Source organism: Chelonoidis abingdonii, chromosome 5, assembly GCF_003597395.2.
Source record: "Chelonoidis abingdonii isolate Lonesome George chromosome 5, CheloAbing_2.0, whole genome shotgun sequence".
NCBI lineage: Eukaryota > Metazoa > Chordata > Testudines > Testudinidae > Chelonoidis > Chelonoidis abingdonii.
In genome coordinates this window covers 112,461,211-112,480,296 of record NC_133773.1, presented here as the reverse complement: position 1 = coordinate 112,480,296, position 19,086 = coordinate 112,461,211, and the positions used below count along the sequence as shown (strand labels likewise).

At 39.5% G+C, this 19,086-nt stretch overlaps 1 protein-coding gene across 3 annotated transcripts in view; it reads right to left on the bottom strand.

Moving 5' to 3' along the window:
• Positions 1-19,086, bottom strand: part of KCNIP4 (potassium voltage-gated channel interacting protein 4) — an 849,343-nt gene that overhangs the window by 79,651 nt on the left and 750,606 nt on the right. For all 3 annotated transcript variants that reach the window (XM_075066548.1, XM_032767902.2, XM_032767900.2), the window contains exon 2: positions 6,967-7,091. In XM_075066548.1, the coding sequence (XP_074922649.1) occupies positions 6,967-7,091 (125 nt within the window). The remainder of the gene's footprint in view (positions 1-6,966; positions 7,092-19,086) is intronic.

Sequence of the window (19,086 nt, the reverse complement as noted above, 5' to 3'; positions counted from 1 at the left end):
AAACGCAAGTCCACATGCTGAGTGCATGCTTGATAGTCTAGGCAATTTACTGTGAAGTGCCATTTGTACTAGGCATGCCACAGAGCCATTGGTTTGAAAGGTTAATGATTGCAGCAATCACAATTTCAATTTACAACAAATGGGATGACAAGAAGCCAAACAGAAAATGGAGGAGCCCCACTGTGATAGTAGCCGACCAACAATCCATCAACAACACTCCAGGAACATTGTGAAGCCAGAATGCTGGGAAAATCTTTGGAGCCTGGAGAAGTCTGCGACTCCCATTAAGCCCATTTTTCAAATAAAGTAAAAGCTTTAAAATTTCTAAATTACTGAACACAAGCCTATGCCCTCTCATAGTGCTTATCCTTTTCATAGCTCTTTTCACATTGACAGGATCATCTCCCACCCTTTCGCATCACATTTCCTTTCATCTCTCGCCTCTTGTCCTATAAGTGTTGCCCTAGTGGCCATGGCCATGACCCAAACAACCATTCCCCAGAAAGCTAAATGAGTGCTTCTGGCTGCTTTTCTACAATCGTCCTTTACTGCTCTTTCCTGAACATTGCAGCAGATGTGATGTTCTACCAGGGTAACTTCTCAAGCAGCCACATAAACTCAAAGACTCATTCCTTGACTTTCTGCTTCTACTGCATGAACTATTCTATGATGGGTGCTGTGATGGTGAGAATGTCAATTCAGCTGATCATCATATAGTTCAATGTAATTTGCTTGCATAAGGAAATCCAATTGATTAAAATGTCTTTGAAGGCTTACTTAGTTTTTAATTAAACAACAACAACAAAAGTAATTGCCTGAACCTCTTAAATGTCATGCACATTACAAAACCACTTGATTCAGATAACATCTTTCTCATCTACACTGAAGCAGAACTATGTCTACACTGGACATAATTATACAGGATATCACTTTTTATTTCTGTCATGACTGGGACTCAATGACTTACTCCCTCTTGGAGCATTTGGATAAACAGACATACAAGAGAGAACTGTACTGTATAAAGTAAAAACGCAGTTGAAAATTCAGCCAATTATACTTTTCATGTGCAATACATGATTTTTGATGCACAAAAGGCATTTAATATTATTACAAGTTCTAGTCAAATATGGATTTCAAGAGGATTTAATTAAAACTTTTCATGTTATATTTATCATTATATTTGTCATAAATGTATGGTGGCTGTTCAGACTCTCATCCCCTTCTATTCCTTCCCAGCTTTATGGTTATTACTACTATATTAGCATCAGTTGTATTATGGTAGTGCCTAGAAGCCAACTGATGATGGGATCTGGTCATGTGAGGCACTGTACAAAGACTGAGGAAGGGACTATCTACTACTCTAAGTGCTTACAATGTAAGGGCTTATTTACACAGGAAACTTTTACCATTTATACTGGTTTAGTTAAATAGTTATAGTTCTACCAGTAGAAACCTCGGGAGGAACACTTTTATTCTGGTATAAGAGTGGTTATTTTGGGTTTACCTTAAAACTGTTCGCAAATGTAATCCCTTTTTCTTTTTCTTATTTCCTGTTATTCAGCCAAAACCACGTATTGCTATAATTACAACTGCTGCTTCTACTTGCTCTGAGTTGATATGGAAATATTCCCAGGAACCAAGTATAAAGCCTTGAGAGACTGCAAGGAAGTAGTTGCTAGGCTATTTCAGCACTCTGAAGGGAGTGCAGAAAGCTGTTAACCATACCAGCAGCTATTTGGAAGCTAATGTGGAAGGCTGCACTAAGGGCCGACATTCCGCACATACACACATACCCCTTAGTTAGAAGCTGGAAGGTCCTGGTCAATCAGTAGTGAGTTCTGGCTGGGTTACAAAATTAGCAAACACCAGTCAGATCCAGCCCAACCGTGCATGCAGGGAGAAGATAGAGCTTCCCAGAGTAAACCAGACTGTCCCATTTTGGCCAGGACAGTCCCTTTATTAAGCCCTATCCTGGCCATCCCAACTTTTTTGACCATTGTTCTTGCCAACTGATTCAATTCCCAACTTTGTCAAAAAAGTGAGGTGTGGAAGAATGTGCAGGGGGGCCAGTGGTAATGCCAGCCACATGTGGGGGGCGGGGGAGAGAGACAGGGCTTGGGAAGGGGCACGCAGGACTTGAGCGAGCAGCAATGCCAGCCCCAGCCTTACATGGGGGCAGGTGGGGGGAGAGAGACAGAGCTCGAGCAAGCAGCAATGCCAGCTTTGTGGGGGCGGGGGAGGGGGAGGAGACAGGGGAAAGAGGACGACAACAGTCAGAGCTTGGGAGTGCAGCGACACCAGCCCCGCATGAGGAAAGGGAGTGTGGGGGAGAGCTCAGGGAAGCGGCTTGGGCCAGCCCTGTGCAGCGACCCATTTTCCCTTTGGGAAATATGGTCATCCTAGGATTGGATCTCAATACAACTTCCTGTAATTTTACAGAAGTCAGTGGGATTGAGACTGGGAAAACAGTATAAAGGAGAAATTGCAGACTGGATGCCAAATGTCTTTGTGAGGTGTATTATTATATCATTGAATTAGAGATAGTGTGTGAGCACCACAGCTACAGTTATCACCAAGTTTTTTTCTTTCTTATTTGATGTTGTTTATGTGGATGCTGAAACAACTGGCTTTGTGGTACAACTAAATGTTTTATTTAACTATCACTATAGTACCTAGGGTGGGCCTATGTGGAAGCAGAAGATCTCCAATTGTCAGACGTTCCTATCCCTGTATTTATTTTGTACGGGACTAGGCACTGTGTTATATTCTTCATGTTAAAGGAAAACAAGAAATCTCTAGTTAGCGATACTAGTCTCACCAGGGTACATTGTAACTGCCGTGCTGTAATGGTTTATCTTTGGAATGTTACTCATAAAAAGGAATTTGAAACCATTAATTGTATGTGTGCATAACTGTCTTATGGCAAAGGCTGGTACTGGATTCCTAAGAAGAAAAAGGAAGTGAATCCTATTACAATTTCAGCTTCTAGAATTTAGAGGGTTCCTATAGTAAATCAAGCTCTTCCAAGGATAAGAATTCATGGTCTCTGCAAATACTTTAAGTCAGAAAGAGGGATTCTATAGCATAGAATTGATAAGTAAATTGTCTTACCTTCTCTCTACGTAGGTTCCACAAGCAACATAAATTAAACTGAAAATGGCACCATCTCCTTTTTATAAGAATAGGAGTCTCCACTGGGGTGGAGGGGTTTACACTGGTATAATTATGTTGATTTAAATTCACAACTTAACTTATACCAATACAACTTTCCCACTCAGGCAAACCCTGAGTATACACGACAGACAAGGCGTGGGGGAAATGAAAAAAAACAGACTTATAGTTTGCAAATGTCATGCTGAGGCCACATTTTTGTTTGTGTGTATGGTTTTTTCAGTAGGAGATTTGGTAAAGGGGAAGAAAGGAAGGGAGTAGGGACACTGAAGGGAGTTAGGTAAGGGGGATGGGGCCGGAGAGAAGAGGGAGACAAGGAAGGAGGAGAACATGGAGGTCAGGTGGAGTGAGACAAAGACTGTGTAGGATGTGGTTGGAACAAACAGCCAATCAGCACAAGGGCTAAAACATCCTGAGTCAAATCTGCAAAAGCATTCTGACGACAACATTGGTGTCCAGTACCTGCTAAGGCTGCTTGAACTCCATTTGATAAAATATATAAGGATGATAGAATAGACAAATATTTGTGGCTCAGTACATGCAAGATATCTGTGTAGTAGAGTGCACCTGATCCACTCAATCTACGAGGCAGTTAGGGATCTTTGGCCCCAACACCAAACTTTGCAGCTAGAATTTTATTACTACAATGTATAAAAACAAAACCCCAGATTCAACTGTGACCTTTGGAAAGAATCCAGTTCTGAATTCTGTGGCTTGGCTAGCTTCTGTTGCTGTGGTAGATGTTACTTTCCTAACAGTATGTAAGACTGAAACATCCATTGCAGCAGTTTTGGAAACAATTATAAGTTTACCGCAATTAACTGAATAAAGAAAAATGCAGCTCAGGCTCATTAACTCCAGATATTCAAAACTTGCATCTCTTAGATTATCATGGACAATAAGGGAATGAAATATCTGAGGAAGGATTTATTACCATGATAAAACATAGCTGATGCATCTTGGAATGTAACGGGAAAATAAGTAAGGTATGGAACTCCTGTTTTAGACTTCATTGAAAATTCCCATAATATTTCCTTATAACCAACACTTTCTACATACATTTTTCTACGTTCAAGAAAATATTCAGATCCAAAAAGACTCAAAAAGCTAGAAACTGCTCTTTTGGAAACATATAGGGAGCCTCAATTTGCCCACCTTACAGCTCTTAAAACCTTTCTAATTATGCCTTAGATAATTAGAGAACATTAGCTCAGGATTTGAAATAGCTAGAGAATACTGTGAAGAACAAGGGAATGTTATCTACTTATCTAAAGAAGTTGGAAAGCTAAGAGCAATCACTTTTAATCACTACAATACCAATGTCAGATACCCATTGGTGTCAGGAATGATATTCAGTCAGGATGCCCTAAGGGTCTGACTGTATTTTATTTGCATTTGGATTTTTCAGTGAAAACCTTTTGTTTAAGAAGAAATTTCAGCTAGACTTCTTTCATTACAGATTATCCGAAAGTTGAAATCTGTAAGGTTTACTGTTTCTTCCAAGTGCCTGCCATTAAAAAAATTATTCTACTTCATTTTGTCATTGTGCTATCAGTATGCTATTAGCGGTACTGCATCTAAGTTCTTTTATTTCATTTTTATAGTAAATGTCAAGTGAAGGTCAAAAGAAAAACTAGATCAAAATGGCCATAAAAGAAGGCTGCATATATTTTTGCATTCATCTGAACACAGGACTCAGCTCAGTGACTGGAAATTGCTCACTGATGACTGGTGAACAACTCCAATTCATATTATTCAAGCTCATTTACAATCAAGCATCTTGGCTCAATGTTAATTGCATATAATGTCATAAAAGCGTTCATAAAATAATCTAAAAGAAAAAACAAAAACAAAAAACCACACCTCTTGATACTTTCTGGTAGACACTCAAGGGTTTAGACTCAGAAATAACTTCATTCAGCTCTGTGGGCCAATAACTGCTTTCAGATGCACATCTGATTCAGTTTCTGCAAAATACTACCATTTTGATTTGATGTTGTTTTATAACCACTTTGCACAGGTTTAAATGATAAAATAAGGAGCAAGACGACAGTGGAGAAACAAGCCTCTTGTCTTTGGTTAAAAATGACTAATATGTGCATGTTAAAATAGCTAGTAGTAGGACAATTTATGTAACCCAGTAAATGTAAAAGAAACCTATTTGAAATTCAAAAAGAAACACAAAAAAATTGTACATCAGGGCTACAGCCACTACCTGTTTCATACTAAGGTTTACAACAATTTACCATTTAGAAACATTAATAAAAGTTTGCACTTACATAGTGACATGTAAGAATCTCAAAACGATTCATATTCTTTAATTAATTACGCCTCACATTGCTTCTGTGAGGTAGATATTATCATCCTGCTGAGTAAACTGATGCAAACAGAGGTTAAATAACTTGCCAAAAATAACACTGCAAATCAATGGCACAGTTAGAACAAGAATATGAGTCTATGGTCTAACCACACTTCTTTCCATTTCTGTCTCTAAAACAGTACATCTATTAAGCTGCACAGTTTAGATCCAAACCCATTTCCAAACTTTCACAGTTTGAAGATGTTCAGATTTAGGTTCGTGATTTAGTCTATTGTAGAGATAAGGACCATAACTTGGTGCTCGAGCCAAATTTGGGTCAGAACTTCTACAAAATTCTGATGTTTTTCTAGCCAGAGTTTGACATGGACTTGTTTCTCACTTTTGCATATCTAGAGCACATCTATCAGTATTTAACCACCAACAATAAAAATCTCCTACAAATTGAACATTCAAGCTTATGCATACCTTGAACATCTTATCTTGTTTATGGCAAACACGGTATTTTTTGATTTTGCTGAATTGACCAAATACATAGTATCCTGTTATTTAAACCCTGTCATAAGTAGATAGGTAAGGGTTAATTTTCTTTCACCTGAGAAGGGTGAACAAAGGGAGCCAAACACCTGACCAGAGGACCAATCAGATAACTGGATTTTTTAAAAGTCAGGGGCGGGAATTGGGGACTCTGGGTCTTTTGTTTCTCCCGGTTGTGGTGAGAGCATCTTTCCTTCTATCTCCAAGCTTCTTTCTAATCTTCTGTTACCAAGGTGAGTACAAAGGAAACAATAGGTTGATATTGTAAGTTGTATTTACATGTGTGTAATTGCTGGACTGGTTTAAATTGGCTATTTTTGAATCAGACTGTGTATTCCTAATTTATAAGCAAGAGCCTGTAATTGACATCTTAATGCAGTGGGTTATTTTCTGTATTTTCTTCTTTTTGTATAAAGTTTCTTTTTAAAACCTGGTTGAGGTTTTTGGTTTTCTCTGGTTAGGCTACAGGAAAGGGGGGTGGAAAATCTCTTTATGGTAGCTTTACTAGGTTTGAATGCATCGCCTTAGGGAGAGGTTGATTGGCCTCTTGTTTTGTATTCAAGGAGTTAAGTACTGCATCGCCCAGGCTCACCCAGGGAGGAGCTGGGGATCAGATAACAAGGAGACACAGGGGGAGAACTTGTTTTCCCGTTTGAGATAGGAGACCCAGGGGTCTGGGTCTTGGGAGTCCCCAGGACGATTTTGGGGGGCACTGAATCCTGGTTGGTGGCAGCGAGATCAGACCAAGCTGGGTATAAGCTTGGGGGGAGTTTCATGTTAAGCCCCCAAATTTTGGATGCTAAGGTCCAGATTTGGGACAGAGGCTTTATCACAAACCCACAAACACTTTTATTATGCATTCCATTCATATGCCATTTCTGATTTTGTTGTGGGTTGCACGCTACTTAAGGTGACAATAAAGTCAGAAAGAGAGTGCTTACATTCTTGAATCCTCTATACAGAATCTGAAGTTCCTTCTTTGTGAATTTGCTCTGTGCTTCCAGCAGTTCAAGAGCCTCAGGCCGATGCCGCACAGTGGCTATTTCCATTTCATCTTCTACGCTGTCTACAGAACAGAAAGAAAGCTCAACAAGAATATACATGACACAGAAATACCTGCTCATTGCATAAATAGTAATATTAAATGAGACTCTTTAGGAAAAAAGCATTTACAACATTGAAGAAATCAAACATTGTGAACTCACTGGGGCAGGTATTGTGTCTACTTCTACGGTTGAACAGCACCTCATACAATGAGGACCCAATCCTAATGAGCACGCCTGGACAATTCCATAATATAAACATTAAATAATAATAATGCACAGCAAGGAAGAATCCTGAAAGTTATGCATGACCTCCTGGATAGGGCCTTTTCTGTCTCTAATGCTTATAATTTTATGATAGCAAAAAATAACTCAAGTTTCACAAAGTAGCATTGTCACCAGGATCTAGCTACAGGAATCTTCTGTCTAAGTGCAATTTCTCTAGTGTTCTAGAGACAAATTTATTAAACTCACTACCTTGTTCTAGTGTAACAGTTGATCCCTCTATAGATATGTAATCTGAGCCAAAAAACAAACTACATAACAATTCTTAGCTCATACAAAGCACAAAATGCAGAGACATCTTTGTTTCAGAAGGCCCAATGCCCATACAGTATTATTGGGAATTTTTATTAAATCTATTTTTCCATGATCAAATATTCTTAAAACATATTATTTAAGTAGTGTTACACATTAGGAAGCTCTCACTGCCAGGCTATTTTTTGTTCTGACATTTGCTATAACAGTGACTTCCAGCTGCCAGGCTGAAATCTGGCGTCAGGAGGTTGATTTCAACCAAACAATAAAAATGAAACCCCAGTTTAAAAAACAGCGCATACCCTGTAACATATAAACACACACAAGACTACTATAAACTCAGCTGTACCACTTAATGTAATTACATTGTTTTGCCAAGTCTTCTAGTGCTGCTGGCATGAGAACAGATCATGTAACTTTTAAAGAACAATTTGGGAGGAGGAAAGGAAGAAAAACATGCTTTAAAAATATGAATAGCTTTGGAAATGTTTGGTGTCCACCAGATGGTCCAATGCTTAAGGCACTAGCTGAGATCTTGAGAAACAAGGGTTCAATTCTCTGCTTCACTGCAGACCTTTCTATGTGACCTCAGGCAAGTCCCTTTGTCTTCCTGTGCTTCAGAAACCCATATGCAAAATGTGAATACTTCACAGGGATATTATATATTTAAGATTATGAGGTGCTCAGCTGCTATGGTAACCTTAGATAGAGCTGTAATAACAGTGTTCATAAACATTAGTTCACATTTCAAACAGCTGATCATTTCAGCTATGCTCATGCCTTCTTTTCTCCACTGTTCTGGAACATTTGCATGGAAAAATTTGCATTCACTGTAGTTAGGGGAATGGCAGCTCTTCATATAAACACCAGCATTATCACGGAAATAAGGGTATTTGTGTGCAAACAAGAGTATTCATTATTCACTGTTCATCATTATTCCTCTGCTTAAACGTTTCAGTCATCCAGTCATGAAGTAAAAATAATATTATGTGATTTAGGTGACAAATGTCTGAAGTCTTTAGCGACTACCTATAGATAAAGAATTAAGTCACAGAAATAAAAATCCTTTCAAGAATGATAATCCCGTCCAGAATGATTCACAAGGGCGACCTGCATTAGATAATTTATGTGCAAGCAATTGTTTATCCAGCTCTAGTGCCCAAGATTCCTCTTTTTATCCATCTGGTTTGTGCTGCCAGGTTTTTGGTGCCATTTCCAGAATCGCTGCCTCAAAGAGATATTTAAAAAAAAAATATTTTGTAACTTCAGACACAACCCATTTGGTGATGCCTTGATGGTAAGACTTATGCAAGGGTAGCTGAAAGGCAGGTTCAAAGCCCCAATCCAGCCAAAAGATACCATGTACTATGTGGCCACCAACATCTGAAATATTGAAATGAGATACACACAGACTAAGGCTTTCAGGCATCAGAGGGGTAGCCGTGTTAGTCCGGGTCTGTAAAAGCAGCAAAGAATCCTGTGGCACCTTATAGACTAACAGACGTTTAGGAGCATGAGCTTTCGTGGGTGAATACCCACTTCGTCAGATGCATGTAGTGGAAATTTCCAGGGGCAGGTATATATATGCAAGCAAGCTAGAGATTAATTGAAGTTTAGTTCATTCAGGAGGATGAGCCCCTGTTCTAGCAGTTGAGGTGTGTGAACAGAGAGGAGAAACTGTTTTTTAGTTTGGCACATTCACAGTCTCTGTTTAATCCTAAGTGATGTGTTCAAATTGCAGATGAACTGAAGCTCAGCAGTTTCTCTTTGAAATCTGGTCCTGAGTTTTTTTTGCTGCGGATGGCTACCTTTAAATCTGCTATTGTTGTCTAGGGAGATTGAAGTGTTCTCCTACAGGTTTTTGTATATTGCGATTCCTATGTCTTGATTTGTCCATTTATCCTTTTCCGCAGAACTGTTCCAGTTTGGCACTTACATAGCAAGACAGGGATTGCTGCACTTATGATGCAGATATTCCTACTTGGCGGACATTGCAGGTGAATGAACCGGTGATGGTGTGGCTGATCTGGTTAGGTCCTGTGATGGTATCGCTGGTGTAGATATGTGGGCAGAGTTGGCATCGAGGTTTGTTGCATGGATTGGTTCCTGAGTAGAGTTACTATGGTGTGGTGTGCAGTTACTGGTGAGAATGTGTTTCAGGTTGGCAGGTTGTCTTCTGAGCAGCCTCTGTTCAGATCAGATGGGTTACTGTATGCCGGAATCCGTAGTGTCTGTGCAAACCTCATCTCCCTATCAAAAATGAGGATGAGTGCAATTTGTTCTATTTTAATCAAATTAGTTATTATGCTCAGACTCTTTGCAAGTTGTTGGGTATAGTTTGGATGCCAAATCAAGCTCCGCAGTTTCTGAGGACTATCTGCTACAGTAGCAACTGGGCCTAAGATTTGGCTGATTGGTTCTAGTCCTTTACAGTCATTGGGCTTGCACAGAAATAAATGAAGGATGATTTTGGCCTTTTAAATTGTGTTATGCTAGGAGTACGCAGTTGTGCAAGATATCTAAGGTCCTAATGCACCTAGAATAAAAAGTTACTACCTCAGTAGATTTTTTAGGAAAGGAATTGTCTTCCAAAATATAACTCCAGTATTTTAGGATCCATTATCATCATGATGGTGACAAAGGCTTGTTCTAGAAATTGTGATTTGATTCAAATAGGATGTCAGTGATGCAGGACAGAAACAGTATGGGACATCAAAAATTGATTCTAATAAGGCGTTTATATCTTCACTGTAGCCTGCTCCTTTGTCTAGATGTTCTGTCTGTATTCTCTACACACACTGACTTTATATATTGAAGATGCTCGTGTCAAAACATTTCAGCTCTCATTGTATATAGAAAGATTTATCATGCTAAAAAGCAAAAAACTGTTCTACTTAGATCACTTATTTATAGATGCCATTATATCCAATTAGTGCAGTAACATGCTACCCTGGTTTATGACAATGATTATGCATGGCACACTGAAGATTAGAATACTTTCAATTAAAAGTTAAAGGCTTTTTTTCTCCCCAATGCAATTCAAATCTTTCAATTTGCATTTGAAAATTAAATCTTGCATGCTTACAATACAAGAACCAGTTAGGTCCGCCATTCAGTATTCAGGAGTTTGTAAGCACTTCCATTACAAACCCTAAGTTTCTTGATAAATGGCCTGTGAAAATTTGCTGGAACTTGTCATGCAAGGTCAAAGTCTAAGTCATACATTTTTACAAAAATCAAATTTGATTTACACTCATTTGCAGTATAAAGATTGTGCACAGGAATTAATTCAGTAGAAGGACTTCTACAGCCTCATGCTGCTTACATGGAAATCAATGTCAGTTTGATCATTAAGGGTCTGACTGTCAAAGGTGCTGAGCAATCACTGACTTCAGTGGAAGTTAAGGGTGCTGACATGGCTAAGGATCACATAATAAGTTCCTCAGAAGCAGGACTTTTGTATTTTTCCAGAGGCATAATAAAACTTTACAGTATCAAACAGCAGATCCAGTCTTTTCCTAAAAAACTCCCACATTTTATAACAGGACCCTGAGAAGCATGTGTTTGGGTTTCAGGAATCTGCATTTTTGGTTTCTCCAAGCCATTACTTATCTGTGTTAGCACCATTACACAAGAGTGTCTATAAAGGGGAATGAACAGTGACAGTCACTCAAACCTGTAGAAGGAATTTTGTTACACAACAGATAAAAACGTCACCCTGTTTAAAATTTAGCCAACATACTCAGTAGAACACCACTAGCACCAAGGAACCTTCAGTGAACACAAGTGCGTAGGGTACGCCTTGACTTTACTCTTAATCTAGAAGATGGAATTTTCAACAACATGGTTCCCAATAGTCCCATTCTGGGGCATTTTACTTACAGGGAAGACAAAAAAATACTTCTTGCCGCACCCAAGGATTTCCTTAGAGGTTTATGCTGTTACTTATTACTTTTTTTTATTGTTTATAACGTTCTTTAACTTTTCACTTTTCATCCTATCATCGGTGTAGCTACCTCATAATTTTATCATAAATCTGATGATAGTTTCTTAAAGCCCAATTCTTGGAATCATGGGATTGAATGAGAACTTCAGCTTCCTTTTTCAAACAAAGTAAGTTTCTAGTTCTCATGGTAGCACAGAAAAGCTTGAAAAATGAACCCTAAAAGATGGGGCTGGCACATAGCTGGCCAAGGAATGGAGAACATAAAGGCTACTTTTGTGCCTCCCTACCCCCAAACTACAAGGACTTAATATTGAACAAATATTATAATTTTGCATAAAAACAAATCTTTCCCTTATATGTAAAAATTAATCTATACTATATAGGAATGTTATATTTACTAATTATTGCAATGGAAGAAAAGGACCAGGCCTTAAAGGTCACCTGCATTCACACTATTGAAATCTTCCACTAACTACATGTCAAATTTAGTGTTTAGATTAAAAGGACTAAGGAATCAACCTGAGAACAAGCAACTGTTGAAAAGTTACCAGTACTTTTTGTCCTGATGACTATTTACACATTTAAAAAGGCCATACCTTGGGCACTTACAGACTTTCGCCAGAAATGCACACTCAAACAGCCATTCGTGAATGATTTGACAGCCTAAAGAGACTTTACTAGCTTTAATACAAGATAAATTCATCCATACAGTAAATGGTAAGACAAGAGGCAAACACAGACACTGAAATGTTGAACACTGTCTGGGTTTTTCTTTAACACTAAAAATGTATATTGCATTTTAATGATTCATCAAATTATATTAGACAATAGTGTGGTGATGATGGTTCCATATTAATAAGAAATTTAGTCTAATACACTTGTCACATTGTATTTCTGTATTCTTTTATACTAATAACTTCTCGGTAAACAAGACCATAGTGAAACTTCTTTATAAAGAACAAATTACACTGATTGAAAGTGCTGCATTTCAGAAATATTATTTATCTGGTGTTACATTTAGTATACAGTACCTTTTTTTATTTTTTTTTCCATATGTTGGTTACAGAATCACACAAATTGGAGTCTGAGGGCATTCAAACATTTAAAACACTGCAGCAGCACTGGTGCACCCATGCTGCTTTAGCGCTTCAGTGAAGATGCTACTTAGCCCTCCTGTTGAAAGAGTGCTGTCTGCACTGTGTGGGAGGTCGATATAACTGCATTGCTCAAGGGTGTGGATTTTTCGCATCCCAAGCAATGTAGTTCTACTGATGTAAGTTTGGAATGTAGACCTGGCCTGAGGCAAAAAAACCTACATTCTTAGATATGCAGTGAAACTGTGTGAAAGTACATGTATTTATATACAAAGGGCTCATAATTTTAGCGGCATTAATGAAAAGTTAAAACCGTCCATATCAATTCTCTAGATTCTAGAGAGTGTAAGGACTTAAAGTATTTAATTGGTTTTTCTACAGGAAATGTCAGGATAGATATTAAATGACCTAAGAAAGAAAAACTGGCACACATTTACTCCTTAAAGTTTTATATGAAGTATTCTTACAGTTGTAATGCTCTTCTATTTTTAAGTGTTTTTTTTACACTGGTTTCAGAAACTATTTGCCAGATGAGCTATGTTTTGAAAATTTTTCAGTTCACCAAATGAGGGAAAAGGTTAACAGCAATATAAAATACACAAACTTACTCTTTAAACAGTGGCATTTACAGAAGTATTTCCAAAAGCTGGGCACTAAGTTGTGCGGTACCAATTGACCTCCGGTAAGTGACTGGTCCCTTGGGACTCAGAGTAACCTAAGAGTATTTTGTGATCTCTTGTGTTAAGTGACCATCTAAATCAGCTCCTGCATCAAATGACTGGAGGATAGCTAATCTGATGACAATTTTTAAAAAGGACTCCAGAGGTGACCCTGGCAATTACAGGCCAATAAGCCTGACTTCAGTACTGGGAAACCTGGTTGAAATTATAGTAAAGAACAAAACTGTCAGACACATAGATGAACATAATTTGTTGGGGAATAGTCAACATGGTTTTTGTAAAGGGAAATTATGCCTCACCAATCTGCTAGAATTCTTTGAGGGGGTCAACAAGCATGTGGACAAGGGAGATCCAGTTAACATAGTGTATTTAGATTTTCAGAAAGTCTTTGACAAGGTCCCTCACCAAAGGCTTTTAAGCAAAGTAAGCAGTCATGGGATAAGAGGGAAGGTTCTCTCAAGGATTGGTAACTGGTTAAAAGATAGGAAACAAAGACTAGGAATAAATGGTCAGTTTTCAGAATGGAGAGAGATAAACAGTGGTGTCCTCCAGGGGTCTGTACTGAGTCCAGTCCTATTCAACATATTCATAAATGATCTGGAAAAAGGGGTAAACAGTGAAGTGGCAAAATTTGCAGATGATACAAAATTACTCAAGATAGTTAAGTCCCAGGCAGACTGCGAAGAGCTACAAAAGGATCTCTCAAAACTGGTTGACTGGGCAATAAAATGGCAGATGAAATTCAGTGTTGATAAATGCAAAGTAATGCACATTGTAAAATATAATCCCAATCCCAAACATAAAATGATGGGATCGAAATTAGCTGTTACCACTCAAGAATGAGATCTTGGAGCCGTTGTGGATAGTTCTCTGTAAACATCCACTCCATGTGCAGTGGCAGTCAAAAAAGCGAATAGAATGTTGGGAATCTTTAAGAAAGGAATAGATAATAAGACAGAAAATATCATATTGCCTGTATGTAAATCCATGGTATGCCCACATCTTGAATACCACATGCAGATGTGGTCGCCCCATCTCAAAAAAGGTATATTGGACTTGGAAAAGTTTCAGAAAAGGGCAACAAAAATTATTAGGGGTATGGAACAACTGCCATATGAGGAGAGATTAATAAAACTGGGACTTTTCATCTTGGAAAAGAAATGACTAAGGGGGGATATGACAGAGGTCTATAAAATCATGACTGGTGTGGAGAAAGTAAATAAGGAAGTGTTATATACTCCTTCTCATACCACAAGAACTAGGGGCCACAAAATGAAATTAATAGGCAGCAGGTTAAAATACAACGCACAGTCAACCTGTGGAACTCCTTGCCAGAGGATATTGTGAAGGCCAAGACTATAGAAGGGTTCAAAAAAAGTACTAGATACATTCATGGAAGATAAGTCCAATAATGGCTATTAGCTAGGATAGGCAGGGATAGTGTCCCTTTCCTCTGTTTGCCAGAAGCTGGGAATGGGCAACGGGATGGATTATTTGATGATTACCTCTTCTGTTCATTCCCTCTGGGGCCCCTGGCATTGGACACTGTCAGAAGACAGGATAGTGGGCTAGATGGACCTTTGTTCTGACGAGTATGGCTGTTCTTACGTTCTATCACAAAGTCAACCTTCCCTGAGTGGCAAGATAGCCTGAAATGCCAATGGGGACTGTCTGTGACTCCATGTATATTACCTGAGGAGATTACACTTGTTACTTGGTTGATCAAATCTAAGTATAGAACTCATAACCAGTTTGGGGTTTGTGGCCTGCTTCTCCACAGACAGTCTGGAGGCTGGTATTCTTGCTTGTGAGCCTCTCCAGACAGCATGCACAATAACTACCTATTTTCTGTACATCATCCCTCAATTTTGTCCCAATTCAGCAACACATTTAAGCATGTACTTAAGTCCAACTTCATTCAGCAAAGCATTTAAGTATTGCCAACCAAGACCCCAAAAATTCCTAAGATTTTTTTTTTTTAAAGAAAAACTATCTTGTGTTGTTTTTTTTTTTTGGGGGGGGGGGGGTTGGAAGTGAGGGAAAGAAATCTGGCTTGATTTTGAACTTCCCTACCTATTCCCACTGTGTGACAATTCATATGGCCCTCTCTCCCAAATGTACTGCGTCAGGTGATTTTGGCCCCTGCTGCACAAGCAATCACTCCCATATTTACCCGTCTCCTGTACGGCCTTCAGTCCATTACTTCGGCCCACCCATATTAGTTCTACTCCCAGCATCAGTTCAACTTCCCCAGCCTCACTTCTGGTCCTCTCCCATGCCTAGGAGGGCCGTGCAGTGGGATCTCTTCTCCCTCTTCCAGGCTGTGGGGGCAGCTCCCTCAGCTCTTCATTCCACTCTACCCCTTCCCAGGCTGGGTGCTGCAGGGAAGGGTAGGGAGAGGGAGAGTGACAGAGTAGAAGGACAGGTTGGTCAAAGGAGGAAGGAAGGAGAGTCACCCTGAGCTGGCTGGGCTTTTTCTGCTTCCTCCTTGTTCATGTGAGAATACTTTGGGTGGGAGAGAGCTCTGTCTGCAGCATTTCTGACTTGTTACTCTGCCCTAAAAGGCCAACAATCCATCAGAGTGCTGGAGCTTCTTGGGTCATTGCAAGAATGGCTCCAGCTCCACCCAAAAGCATGTCACTAGTGTAAAAATTCAGAGAGTTGGCAAGGATGTGTTCTTAACTTTAAATCTGCGTTTAAGTTGCATTAAAGGTAATGGGAATTAAGCACATAGCTAAAATAAAGCAGATGTTTAAATGTTTTGCTGAACTGGGGCCTTTATGCATGCAAGTATTTATCTATTTTTCATGCAATATTATCTGAGTAGATCAAAGAAATTAAGATTTCACACACATAATTGTGTGCATGCCTGTTTTTATGGTCATCAAGTACTTGTTTTGATATTATATCCCTTACAGTCACTTAAGAGTTCACAATGCACAAAACAAATTATGTTTTAGTAATGCTCACTTTCTAGTACTCTGGTGCTGTCGGGCCAAACCAAATAGCAGTTATGTCAAAAGGTGATAATAAATAGTGATGATGGGTGTCTTCAGTTGCCTTGACACTTAAAGTTAGTGCTATATTACTAACTAAAGTACAAAGCGATATACTGACTCCATGTTCCCTTTTTAATATTCCGTTCCCAAATACAGTGAACTTTTATGTAAGTTTTACTTCAACTTGCCTTACTTGGCGGACAACACCATTTATTAGCAAGCAAGTGCAAGTCTCATGCTAAAAAACTTGTTTGTAAATACTTTTTATTGTTTGTGCAACAATCTGTTTTATTGGGGGGAGGACAGATTACTATTACTTGCACGTAGGGCTTATAATTTTAGGTTTTACCTGATAAACATTGAAAGACACCCTGATACAAAAACTCCCACCAAAATCAATATTTATCCAATAAACACTGGAAATCATTACTTGTATCTAAGGGCTGGTCTCCATGGAGCAGTAATGTGAACTAGGGGAGTGTTATTTCTAAAGCACAGTAACATATTACTCATTAATTGGTCTATGTAGACCCTGCTAGACGCTAAAGGTTCCCTAGTGCACTTTAACATACTGCTGTTTGAAATAGTACATGCTAAATCACACTAGGGAACATTACAAAGAGATTATTCATTACCATACATACAGAGAAAGCCCCAAACTCCCTGATTTTTGGACATTTACCAAAAAACTCAAAAATTGCTAAAAATAACCCCTGAAAAATGAAAGTAATAAACCCTGATAAACAGATGGTTTATTTATATAGCAGCAAAAAGCATGCTAGGTTCTTCACAGGTATACAGAAAGGTTGCTTTCTAAACAACTTAAATTGCAAACCTATAGTCATGACTAATACCAATGTTCAGGTCTTTTCAGCTTTAGGTCGTAAAGCTTTTTGTAAAGATGGGCAAGTACCGCAGTCTCCTACAAGCTTTTGTATGTTTCCACATCAATCTCCCTGTTTCAACAAAAAAACTTTAGAAACAGACTTCAAAAAGAAACTGCAGAGATACAATTAATTTGCAAATTTAACATCATTAATTTGGGCTTGAATAGGGACTGGGAGTGGCTGGCTCACTACAAAAGCAATTTCCCCTCTCTTGGTATTGACACCTCATCAGTTATTGGAAGTGGACAACATCCACCCTGACTGAATTGGCCTTGTCTGCACTGGTTCACCACTTGTGAGGCAACTCTCTTCTCTTCATGTGCCATTATATATATGCCTGTATCTGTAATTTTCACTCCATGCATCTGAAGAAGTGAGTTTTTTACCCACAAAAGCTTATGCCCAAATAAAGCTGTTAGTCTTCAGGGTGCCACCGGACTCCTCGTTGTTTTTGAACCAAGAATGAAACCCAAGTCTCCTGATACTCATATTAGGGCCCTATCCATTGGACCACACCATCTTTGTTGACTTAAATGGGACTACTCAAGTGAGTAATACTCTTCAGAATCAGTCTGTAGTGAGACAGCTTATGAATGAATACAATGTTTTCTATCAACTCTAAACCTAACTTCCACTTTTAATTATTCTTAACCTCCACCTATTTCTCCTCCTCTTTGCATTAAACCTCTAACTATTTTCTCCTATCTTTTTGGTTTTTTTGACTGCCTCTTTTTATTTATTTTTTGTTATTTTTTATCCCTATTCTGTTTTCACTTTTTTCTTTCTTTTTTATGGTTTTTAATCTTTGCTTATTTTCACTTGATTTTATTTCTCTCTTTTCTGTTGTCTCGTCTGTTCCTCCAGTTTGTTTATAAACTTTCTATCCTCTCCAATTATACTATGTAACCTCCAACTGAGTATCACATCATCTGCAATTGTTGGTTTTAACCTTTCCTTTCCATGCTGACCCTTAGATTTCTTACCCAAGCCCCATACAACAGTCACAGCCTCTTGATTCTGTGCTGCATTCCGGAAACTTTGTAGTACAGGCAAGTCTTATCATATGTGGGGGTTCCGTTCTGCGGTTATCATGTAAAGCAAAAATCGCGTATACTGAAAATTATATCCCCAAGCCCTTTAAATCCCGCCCACAGCTCTGCTGGCAGGGCCGGGGCGGCATTTAAAGGGCTTCTCCAGGCTCCTGCCGCGGCGGGGAGCCCGGTGGAGCCCTTTAAATGCTGGCCCCAGCCCCGCTGCCAGAGCTGCGGGCAGGATTTAAAGGACTCCACTGGGCTTCCTGCCACGGTGGGGAGCCCGGAGGAACCATTTAAATCCTGCCTGCAGCTTTGGCAGCCCGGCTGGGGCTGGCATTTACAGGGCCCAGAGCTCCACGGTGGCTGGAGCCTTGGGCCCTTTAGTTCACCCCAGGGGCTACCAGCCACCTCTGCAGCTGGGAGCCGCGTTGGTGATTTAAAGGCCCTGGGGCTCCCAGCCACAGCTGGTGCCCCAGAACCTTTAAATCTTGGGAGGCCACGCCTCTTCCACTTGAGGCCACACCCCTGGATTCCAGTCCTTCAGTGTAAAGCTGAAATTGCGCATGTTAAATGCGTGTAAGTTGCGATAGACCTGTATTCCTATGACATAAAGGGGCAAGAAAGCATCCCAGCACTCTCCAGCTGGGAATTCCACCTATCAGAAAGGGTTCTCTTAAGTGGCACAGGACTAGCATCAGGGCCGGTGCAACCATTTAGGCCAACTAGGAGGTTGCCTAGGGCGCCAAGATTTGGGGGCGCCAAAAAGTGGCGCCCCCCCAAATTTTTTTAAATGGTTGCAGCCGCTGCTGCTGGAGGGACTGAGCTGCCGGCGGCAGCAGCT